Below are 12,232 nucleotides of genomic sequence, written 5' to 3' on the forward strand. Positions count from 1 at the left end.
CTCTTGTTTAAGCCACTAATTTGGGGAGGGAGCGTTCAGTTGTTTAGTAGCTGAACGCAATTGGCCATACAGAAATTATAGATGGTTCTAGAATTTTTATTTAAAAATTCACATTTGACTACCAAATTTAGAAAACAAAAGTGATTCTTTTCTAGTTAATTGAACAAATCGAATATGTTTTATAAACAATATATTTATGATTAATGTATTGTATAAAATACATTTTATAAAATTCTGTGTTCAACTCTGTTTCTTGTGTCCCATGCGCTCCTTCTAGGTTCACTTTCCTTCTTGCTGGATGAGAGAGGTTGAAGCTGACATGCAGAGAGAAGCTGAGGGACAAGAGGAGGGGCCCTAAGGGTATTCTAGTCTATGCTCCTGTGTCCTTACCCCTCCCCTGCCTTTCTGGATTTTTGATTATACAAGCCTACACACTGTGCTTATCTGTTGTCACCTGGGGGCAAAGAATCCTGACGAAAAGAATAGAAAGCTACTGAATAGATGTGTTCTTGTGGCATTTGCCTAATTTATCCACAGGGAAGTAACCAAAAATAATATAGATTTAAATTTTTAGAGAGGAAGTTGATTTAAAAAAAAAAAAAGTTAAAAATGAAGAAGAAAAAATATACTGGAAAAGCACCAGAAGAGAAAGATAAAAATGAAGGCACTAAAAATAATGAGTCCCAGAATGCTGCCTAATTTATCAAACTTGTCAACAGCAGCAGTTAAGAGTAGAAATCTGTTCTTTAAGGGGAAAAAAAATCCCAGACTGAAGTTATCAAACAGTATTAGACCTCAAAGGAACAATAAAAAGCAGAAATAACTGCCAATAATACATCTTTTTTTTTATATACATCTATTTAAATACATCTATTTAAAACACCCTAAGGACAATACTTAAATACTAAACTTCCTCTTAAACCTCTATCTGGTCATGTTGTATTCAGATACAACAGAAAGACGGTATATGTTACAATTTATTTCAAGATTTTTTTTTTAAGCCAGGCCCTGTCTTCAGCACAGGGCTGAAGTTTATTTTGTCAGGCATATACTATACCTGTAGTATACTGCTTTTTTTTTTTTTTAAAGATCTGACTAAGACTTTCCCATTAATGACTACAGTAGGATAAAAGGCCCAAATTTAAGAAGAGCATTTCATCTGGGACACAAACAACTGTTTTACCAAGCCATGTTAAAAAACAAACAAAACAGGATTAAGAATTCTATTGTAACACTCACTTTCAATATGTTCTTCAATTTGATTTACTATAATCACCTACCAAGCAGAGCACACATACATTCTCTATAACATACATCAAGAGGGAATCTATGAAATTAAATGGATATTTAAAAAAGACAGTAGTTACCTTTGATGCAAGGTTGTCTACTAAAGCAATCATAGAATTCTTAAATAAGGTGGCAGCAGTCAGAGGTCTCTTGGTCACCTCTGTAATGCTCAGTTTGCCTTCGGGCCACATATTCTTCAGCACAGGATTTGAACTGAGAAGCACAGGAAGAGTGGTTTGAATGCTACATTCATATAAGCTGAATATGAATTGCTAAGCAATCCTGTTGAACTGTATCCTGGGAGCCACGATTGCATTGCAGACAGAACTCACAAGCCCTGATTGGAAAAATGATTCCATCCAGAAAATTAGGCTGAGAGTATAATTACAGATACTGCACCACAGAGTGAGCTGTGTCCAAACGAGACCACATTTGAAAAAGTCTTTAAACTTCTTTAAAGTGACCTCGATGTTATTATTATGCAGGATCCTCAAATGGTTGCATAGCTCTGGTACCATATACCTAAAATAAAATGGTTTTGGCGGTCGTTAAAAGAATGAGAACAAACCACTAGTAGGAAAACAATCCTCAATGTCATGGGCAGAAGTCATGAAAGAGAAAGCATCTTTTAATTGAAACAAATATTCATACAGTACAGGTCACAAAAAGCCAGGTCTTTCAAAAAGCACAGATAGGAATAGAAAATAACCACTTTTACATTGTCATCTAGTAAATCCCTTTACTGCAGCTGAATTATGAACACATTTATAGGTAGCACCGGCGGTTACAATATTTTATTGATGTGACACTAAGACGGCTGCAATCCAATTCTTAAAGTGTACTTGAGGCCAGTTTTCAGGCTAAAAATGATATACTGTATTTATTTGGCTCAGTGGAGACATTTTTATAAACATGTACAGTGGTCTCGGCTCTGATTTTCTTCCTGTTTCATTTTGGGTGCTTTTGATTTTTTAAAAATTTTTATTGGAGTATAGTTGATTTACAATGTTGTGTTGGGACTGACATATACACACCACTATATATAAAATAGATAACTAATAAGGAGCTACTGTATAGCACAGGGAACTCTAAACAATACTCTGTAATGACCCATATGGGAAAAGAATCTAAACAAGAGTGGATATATGTACATGTGTAACTGATTCACTTTGCTGTACAACTGAAACGAACACAACATTGGGTGCTTTTGATTTTAAAGTAATTGGAACTCGAAATGTTGCTTGCATCCTGGAAACTTTTCTCTCGTCAGAATTTTTTTTTTTTAATTGGGGATTGAGAATAGAAAAGACCTAACATGGATTTTTTTTTTTTTTCTAACTGTGTTTACTGCTGCCATCATTTTGCCCACTTTTCTTTTCCTGATATAAAACTGAGAAAATTGAGTTGGTTCCCCAAACACCTAGTAAATTTCTGTACAAAAAGGCTCTAAATAATAGCAGCAAACTGCCAGAATGGATGACAAGAGTGAGGAAGATAAACGGTGAGGTGAAGACTGACTGCGTCTGTGAATGAAGGCAGAAAAAGAAAAACAGTCCTAACCCTCGCCATTGCCAGCAAGCTGGGACAACTACCATCAAAAGTGGCTATAAAATAATGCATGATCTGTGGTTCATGGACCCAGTTTTATTACCTTCTATTCCTATTCCATAATTTTCCAATGATACACGTATCAATAAAAATGACCACATAGGGCTTCCCTGGTGGCGCAGTGGTTGAGAGTCCGCCTGCCGATGCAGGGGACACGGGTTTGTGCCCCGGTCTGGGAAGATCCCACATGCCGCAGAGCGGCTGGGCCCGTGAGCCATGGCCGCTGAGCCTGCGCGTCCGGAGCCTGTGCTCCGCAACGGGAGAGGCCACAGCAGTGAGAGGCCCGTGTACGGAAAAAAAAAAAAAAAAAAAGACCACATAAATGTTTATTGCTTTTCCTTAACTTTTCCATTTCAATCTTTAGCAGAGAGAGAACTTGAGGCAATGGTTCTCAACCTTTAGTGCCCACAATGCCTGGATGCCTTCCTAACACCTCTGGAATAGAATTTCCAGAAACTAGAGCGTGTGCACTTTGAAAATCCTGATGCACATCAAAGACAGAAAATCACTGGCTTTTCTGCCCTCAGCTGCACCTTACTCCCTTTCGGTCTTGTTTCAGACACTATCTTGTAAATGAAGGGAGGGGGGAATGTTGAGAATGAAGGAAATAAGATGTTTATTATTATTACATTATTAAACAGTAGAACTGATGCATAATGAATCAAAACAGACACATACAATTGTTTTAAAGAAAAAGAACTTTCAGGCCAGTAAGTCAACATACTTTTCAAACTTATTTAAAAGAAACTTTCTCTTAAAAGGGAAGCTTATTTATCCAGAAACCCAGTACATCTAACAGATAAGGCGGAACTTAGCTGGCTAACGAGGGAGTGGTAAAGAGCGATCTGTGCACCTCGCATGCCACCTGCTTGCCCCTTGCCTCCTTCCCTTTATATATACACACACATGCATGTGCCTGCACACGTGCACGGATACTCTACAGAACTAGAGGTCCAGGCATTACTCTTTAAACAGATATAAAGAAAGAAAGGATTGAATTTGGAAAGGTCATTTAGCCATGGCAGCTCCGAAAAGGCAAAGGTAGCCCACCTAAACACCATCTAGGAGGATGGTTTTAACCAAAATCATTGCAAGACTTTCCATCCCCCTGGCAAGGCCTTTCCTACTACGGAGATATATACAAGTTGCAATGAACAGACTTTTAATGTCTTTATACCTTTGGCAAGACCATCCCTGTTGTGAAATGGATTCATCTTAGACTGATGCCCTTAATCGTTGGATTTATCTAAGTCCTTTTGTTCTGATTCCAGGCTTACCAAGCAATTAAGCATTCTATAGGTAATATTTTTCACGGTCAATTAACAGAGTTCTATTTGACTTCCCAGGCAGGTTTTCCAATAGGGAAGAAGAGCCTGTTATCCCCATGCAAGTGTTCCATACCATGAGACCGTTAGACTGTCCACTGGAGATAAATCTGCTCGCTGGTCTGTTTCTGCATTGGTCCTGTGAGCTGGGGGTTACGTGAATCCACCACCAGAAGGTGCAGCTGTTCTCTGTGAGCTGAACCTCTGGGCTGTGATAATTCAAGAAGGTAACCAATGCCACCCTGTGCAGCCTCCTGGTACACAGCCTGCTGCCTTCCCCGGGCAACACACCCTGACTTTGTCACTGGCCGACTGAGGCCGTTTTTCCGATTTGACTTTTTGACATTTTCTACACACAGAGCAACGCCAGACTCTTTGATTTCTCTCTCAAAATGGGTGCATCTTACCTGATAAACCGAGCATTGAAACTTCTTTCTGAAACTCTCTTCTCCCCAAACCAGCCCTTACATGGGTCCCCTCTCACATTCCCACATCTCTGTGACTTTCTAGTGGTGACGGCTCCATCTCTGCTCTTGGAGGCTTCATCCATACAGATGAACCATTTTATACCAAAACCTCTTGAAAGAACTGTTGAAACACACTTTCTCCACATTCTCATTTTCTGCATTCTCTTGCGCCCACTTCCATCAGACATCTTGTCTTCACGACTCTAATGAAGCCAGTGTTGTCAGGGTCCCAATGACCTTCATGTTTGCAAATCCAATCGTGAATCTTGGTCCTCACAGGACTCTGCTCTTGACAGTGTTTGACTCAGTTTATCTTTTTTACTTGACCTGGCCTCCCTGACACCAGATTCCTGGCTTTCTTCCTAACTCACAGGCGTGCTCTCAGTTTCCTTTGCTAGTTCCTCTTTCCTTGCTTGACTCGAAATGGTAGAGTATCTCAGGGATTCATCTTTCAACCAACCTCTTCTCTCTTTTATTTTTTCTCTCTGCTCACCCTAGACAAACTCACCCAGGACTATGGCTTTAAATACTATCAACAGACTGGTGACCATGAATTTACATCTCTAGTTCCGCCTCTACTCTGAGCTCTAAACGCACACAAACAATCGCCTATTTGGCATTTTCAACCGGATGCCCAAAACGCACCTCCGACAAAACATATCCAAAACGAAACTCTTGATTTCCCCCCAAAATGAGCGCCTCCTCTTGTCTTTCCCGCAGTCAAGCATCCCTTCCCCATTGCTCAGGCATCGTCTTTGATTTCTGTTTTTCTCACATCACACACCCTATCCATCAGCAAATCTTGCTGGCTCCACTTTCAAAACATCACCCACTCAGACCACTTTTCATCATCTCTGTAACCCCATCCATGCCTCAGCCTGGATCACTAAACGAGCCTCCTACTTGGTCTCTGCATGTCTACTCTTGCCCTTTACAGTCTGGGTTTTACACAGCGGCTCCAATGATTTCTTTAAAATAGAGATCATGTCACATCATCCATTCCAATGGCTTCCCATCATGCTTGGCTCATGGACTCTTCATGAGCTGGGCCCTGTGGACCTCTCTGCAGTCATTCCCAATCGCTCTCCCCTCCCCTCACTGATTTCAGCCACACTGGCCTTCCTCCCGTCCTCAACACACCCAAGCTCGTTCCCACCTTAATGCCTTGGTGAACTAGCCCTTCTCTCTGCCTGAATGCTCTCCCTCTCTTCCCCGCCATGTTCATGGTTCACGCTCTCACTTCCCTCAGGTCTCAGCTCAAATGACCCCTCTTTTAAGAAGCCTTTTCCGACCACCCTACCTGTAATGCCTCCCCGGCCCTTCCTGGTCTGTACCCTTCAATTTCTCACCTACTTTACTTTTCTTCACAGCACTTGTTACCACCTGAAAGTTCGTTGTTTTATTGTTTTATTAACTGTCATCTCCACTAGAATAAAAGACCTCGGGAGGGCAGGGGCTTTGTACCCCAAGAGCACAGAAGAAAGTGTAGCTCAGAGGTGCTCCATATACCTTGTCTGAACTACTGACCAACAGGCTGAGTAGACTTAATACATGAGCGACAACACTTTAATCCAAAAGGAGCAGCTGGCTAGGAAGCTTCTCTGCTTCGTAGGCCTTCTTTCCAAGGTATCCGTACTGGGTGTGAACTTGCTCTCCTCTGCCTGGTTTTATTTCTCCACAGATTTTTCCCATTTTCTTGGATTGTGAGAAGATTCTGACCACTCAGGATCTATCACCACTGACACCACAGCCACTCTGATATCAGGGTGGTCCCTTGGCTGGAGACACTACAAAGACGCTACAGTGGGAATCTGAGTATGTAAAGCTTTCGGCTGGGCCAGAGGTTATCTGACAGTCTCCCATGGCCACTGGCCCGGCCGGGGGACTGCTGCGTACACTGGCGGGGGTGTTGGAGGATGGCGGCAATGAACAGAGAAACTGAGGCGACCCAAGGGAAATCAAGGAACATCATATTAATAACAGGGTTCCTGCCCTAAGTTTACAGATTTTATCATCATAAAGTAATATATTATTTCACTCATTAAGTATGGTCAAGCAGAACTAGAAAAATTACCAGAAACTCTTAAAATTGTCACATAAAATAACGGGCATACATATTATGTAATATACATGTCAAAGAGCTTAACATAAAGACAAATAATACAATTTCAATCCTACCTGTTATACATGAGGCGCTTGAAATCTTGAAATAAAGTGTCTTTGTTTTTGTCAATAAAACCAATGACAGAGTAGCTAGTTGAGAAAAAAGAAAAAGAAAACAGATTATTCACCAAGCGAGAGCCACTTTTAAGCTTTTCTAGAAGTCTACACGCCTTTCCACAGTTAAATTATGCAACCAATCATCTATAAAGCTAATACTGTCCACCCAGTGCTGGGTTAAAGAATAACAAATTCACCTCCTGTACAGAGTGGGTGCTGTTTCTAGTCCTCAAAAGGAGAGCAAACATCAGTGTCATCATTATGATTAAGATCATCATTCTCTACTGGTTTGTTGCTTACCTCAAGGCGATGACTTTTAAAAAGACAGCTGTATTTATCATCCAGCATTCCTAAGATAAAAGCAAAACCGCAACGTACAGGATCTAACAGTCTCATCCGTAGGGAGGTCAAATGACTTGCCTAAGGCTTGCTCACTGTGCTCAGGGTGGGAGAAAAGAATCCAAGAAGAACTGCAAAGGATGGTAAGATTTGGATAAGCAGAAGAGAAAGAGGCAGGCAGATCACACAGGGAAACCGATTAAATGAAAGGGCGGGAGCAGGCACATGCGAGGAGTGCTCAAGAGGAAGTGAAAAGGTCAGTGTCCATGGTTTGGAGAAAGGGACGCGAGCAACGTCTTGAGGGTCCAGCTAAGATTGCAGCTGGTGACAAAGGCAGGAATGGGGGTTGCTCTGCTGTGGTGACTGGCATGGCTCTAGAGGGAGAACACTGGGGGATGAGGGGGGGATAACAGGAAGGGAGGGTTCTACATGAGTACAGCAGGCTGAGAGGAGGCTGGGTAAGTAGCAACCCTACAGAGGCAGCCACTGCTTCCAGCTCTCCTTTCTTGCCTGACTGTATCGTCTTCCTTGTCAATCGCATCGAACCCCGACCTCGCACCAATGTTCCAGCCTTACATGTCTACTTCTGCAAGAACGTTCCTTCAGGCTGTGCTGCCCGTGGGCATACTTTAAGGCCGTCAGGTCCAAAATTAGTTCCTTGCGTCCTCCAACCGCGGTCTTCTTCCTAATACCTGCAAGTCTCTTCTGACTGAGCCCTTGAAGTCACCTGACTCTTCGTCTATCACTGGACCCATACAATTCAAACTTCAGACTCCTTATTTTGGCCTTTAAGACCCATTGTGATTTGATCTCAATCTACTTTTCTAGGCGTTTCTACTTCTCTATGCCACCAAAGGATACGCTCCAGTCAAATGGGCCTAGTTACTACTTCCTAAATAGTTTTAGCCTCCTTTCCCCTTTTTCCTATAAAAATAATTCCTAGCACCCAAGGACCAGCATCTGCCTTCCTGGGTTTACCACACACAGTTAGAAGTATTATACCATTTGCTTATTCTGAATTCTGACAACACATTATTACTCATATGGCAATTATGCTCAACCATCTTTTGCTGTATCAGTGTATGCATATAAATGTGTGTATGTGTATATATATATGGGAGTGTGTATTAATAAATAAATGCACACAACCACGTATGTATGTATGCATCTTACATGGAAAGCTCTTTGTGGGCAGGGACCATACTTTATAAAGTATTGTGCTCACAGAAGATACCCAGCAAAAATCTGAAAAAGGGTTAAGAAGAGCCTAAGAAGAGGAGGGTAAGTCTGAGGCATCAAATATTCCCCTGCGGGGCTGGCTAGCTTTCTGGACTGCGAGTCTGAAAGCCTAGTTATTGTCTCAGCTGTTCCATACACTTGCTGTGTGACCTTGGGTAAGAATTTTACACACTCTGCATAAATTTCTTCATGCCCTGCATGTTCTCTAAGGCCTCTGTCCAGCTCTGCAGTTATGCCAACCTGGGCTGTATAAAAAGTACCCTATAAGTGAGGCCTGGATTTTCAGAGGCAGGTATCTGCGTGGTACTGGATCTTCCCTCTTCAGTATTCTGGAACCTGGAAATAGCACCAGAAAAAGCGGATAATGGCGCCATCCCAGCACTAACGGCTAGTTTGACAGAGGGGGAATGATAATTTTGAGCCATTTTATTTTATGATTCTAGAGTTTTAATTTAAATCAGGAACAGCTATTAAAATTTCCTCAAATGTCTTTTTGGCATCTATAGAGACGATCATTTGCTTTCTGTCGTTGTTTAATTTCTTCCTGTAATGGGTTACATGAATAGAATTCCTAATGTAAAAAATAAGCAGAAAGGAAAAGAGGGGACTTCAAACAAAAACAAGATAGTAAGCAGTGTTGGGTGGGCAAAACATAGTAAGTGTAGCAGACTGGAAAATGCCACCTTTGAAAGACAACCATGTCAAATTCCCTGGAACCTGCGAATGTCACCTTATATGGTAAAAGATGTGATTACGTTAAGGACCTTGGGAGGAGAAATTCATCCCATGTATTCAGGTGGGCCTTAAATGCCATCACAAGTGTAGTTTTAAGACAGAGGCAGATTTAACACAGACACCCTGAAGAGGAAGAGGCAGTGTGACCACAGAGGCAGAGACTGGAGTGATGCAGCCGCGAACCAAGGAATGCTGGCAGCCACCAGACGCTGGGGAAAGCAAGGAACAATCCTCTAAAGCCTCCAGAGTGTGGCCCTGCCGACTCCTAGATTTCTAACTTCTGGCCTCCAGAACTGTGAAAGAATAAATTTCTACTGTTTTACGTCACCAATTTGTGGTCATTTGTTACAGCAGCCCTAGGAAATGAAAATACTAAGGTGGTTATATTTTTTTAGTTTCATTTTCTTCCCCAATTTCTACTTTTATTGTATTATAATCAGAAAATGTAGCTTGTGAGAATTTCACTTTTTCAAATAACTTTTGAAAATTCATATAGTAAACTGGTTTTTGCTCATATAGTTACCCAACCACTAGTAGTTCTTTATGTACAATGGTGACTTTCACCTCTGGGCCTGCAGGCCTGCTATCTCTTCTGCTTGGAATGCCCTCTCTTACTCTTCTCTTCCTAATTCTGTCTTCTGACTAAGCCTCTTTTACTTCTAGGACTCAGCTGGGACATCACTTCCTACAAGGCTTGGCCACACTCCTCACTCTGGGTTAATTACTCCTCCTCAGTGTTCCCATAATGCCTTGCGTGTCTCCAATTTAACCCTTTCTGTTCTCCATTATAACGACTTATCATGTATTCTGCCTGTATCCTCCACTAAACTGTTAGCTCCTTCAGGGCACGGCCCATATTACCCACCTTTCTATCCCAGTTCTTAACGTACTTCCATGGTTTATTTAACCATCAGCTGATTCTGACTGAGTGCCAACAATGCCAGGAACTGTGTATGGTCACGTGGTGTGTCTTCAATAAATGTTTGAAAAGCAAGGGATGAATGAAGCTATGGCAATGTTTTAAGTGAAGAAATTAAAATATACTGGCATATGAAATGGCTGGAAAATGCAAATGAATACGAAAAGCAATTTCCATTTTCCTTGACTATATTTTCTGAAGCGAGGCTGCATGCAAATCAGCACATCGGGTACCACAGTAAGATACTCACACCACGTCACCTGCGTAATGTCGAATTCGAAAATCTCGATCAAACTCCAGGATTTTGTCCGAGGCGCAGAGCTAAGAAATCAAGAAGGGGATGATCTTGAAAACAGACATTCTCTCTTCCCTGAAAATATATTCCAACTTAATAGGAGAGGATAATCATGTCACAAATCACGATATCATTAGGAAGGAAATCACACTGAGTGGGGCTTGATTTAATTTGGCACATGTGGTAAAGACTGAGAACTTTCACCAGAGGTCCACATAGTCAGACTTCATTTCTTGGCCGAGGGACCAAGTTCTGGATGATGGAAGGTGAGTTCAAGTGAGCTGAGGCTGTTCAAGGCCAAAGCAGGTAAGAAGTGGGTGATTCTCCTCTGTACTTTCTTTTCACCTCCCACTAGTTGGATGCAGAGAAGGATAGTCCCCAGGGGCTGGAAGAGCCAGAAGATGGAAGAAGGCTGGTTCCCTGGGAGGGACTTCTATTGTCTATGACACTTAAATCTTGGCTGCTATCTTAACACAGCCCAGCCTACCTTGACTGACAGAGTCTCTTTCTCCTCCATGTCCCACTTAAGGAGGACCATATTGAGGGTTTGCTATCTCCTAGGCATGGACATCTCATTCCATACTCACAACTGACATCTAAACTAAGTATTATGGGCTCTCTTTTACATACATGGAAACTAAGGTTCAAAGAGATTAGGTAACGGGCCCAAGGTCCAGCTGGTAAGCGGTAGCTCTGGGAAGGATTCTTGGGACTGAATGCAACGTCTGTGCTCTCCTATGTACACAACAACCTGGCTCACCTGTCTTCTGCTAAGCCGGGACTCCAGGTCTATTGCTTCCCAGATCAACCTTCTGCGGCTGTTTCTCACTGAAGAGGAACTTTATGGGAAGGCAGTTTTTATATAGCCCTGGGTCTCTATAACTTTCTGCAATTTCCTTATTACAGTAGCACCTAGATTCTTTGACCGCCCTGTGAAGGATCACTTGATATCCTACAGATTCAAAAGCAGACGTCTAAGAATCCCTAAGCATCGAGTGCAGTTACATACAAACACCACTTGACTTGTAGTGTCAGACAACAAACAACCCTAACCAGGCTGGTGGGTTCTATGTGGATGTCTAGATTATTAAAGGAATAATTAGCCTATTAATTCAACAAATGAATAATTATAGGAAGTCAGTGTCAGACTTCCGAGGTTCCAATCTTGGCTCTCCCACCTACTTGCTCTGTTTCCTTTAGTAATCACTTATTTCAGAGAGTTGGTCTGGAGGTTAAATGAACTATGGAGACCAAAGTGTCTAACATTCAGAGGGGTCTCATTTAATTCCTCTTTCCTTCTCTCTCTCTTATGAACCACTTTTACAAAACCCTTTTACTTATCAAATGCCCAAAGGAAAAGGACCCAAGAGATATCTATACTATTATAATTGAATATTCTTACATTTGGATACTGCCAAGTCTTAACTGATCTAAACACAGAAGTTTTTAGATTTTTCTTTACTTTATAAAAAATAATACAAGTTATGTATTTATCATTCAACTTTATATGTTAATAATATTTTAGAGTTATTTTATGGTTTATTGGATCATCTGCCTGCCTCTCCATGATAACTTTAAGGCATGAGAAACAATTTAGCCCCTAAATAAGCATAAGCCAGAAACTTCTTATTTAACCTGCCAATAATTCTAGCTAATCATTAATAACCAATAGCAATGATAATACCTGCTTTAACATACAGAATAATAGCACTTATTTAACAGAAAGACTCATAGTGATGGAAATATCCTGACAGCTTGGTTATTTCATTTCTTTCCTTCATTAGGCAAAAATCCCAGA

At 41.4% G+C, this 12,232-nt stretch overlaps 1 protein-coding gene across 5 annotated transcripts in view; it reads right to left on the reverse strand.

Annotated features, from left to right (window-relative positions):
- Positions 1-12,232, reverse strand: part of MYO1D (myosin ID) — a 350,471-nt gene that overhangs the window by 212,755 nt on the left and 125,484 nt on the right. For all 5 annotated transcript variants that reach the window (XM_019927106.3, XM_019927108.3, XM_019927107.3 and 2 more), the window contains exons 12-14: positions 10,390-10,460; positions 6,866-6,940; positions 1,368-1,500 (exon numbers count right to left, since the gene is read on the reverse strand). In XM_019927106.3, the coding sequence (XP_019782665.1) occupies positions 1,368-1,500; positions 6,866-6,940; positions 10,390-10,460 (279 nt within the window). The remainder of the gene's footprint in view (positions 1-1,367; positions 1,501-6,865; positions 6,941-10,389; positions 10,461-12,232) is intronic.

Source organism: Tursiops truncatus, chromosome 20, assembly GCF_011762595.2.
Source record: "Tursiops truncatus isolate mTurTru1 chromosome 20, mTurTru1.mat.Y, whole genome shotgun sequence".
NCBI lineage: Eukaryota > Metazoa > Chordata > Mammalia > Artiodactyla > Delphinidae > Tursiops > Tursiops truncatus.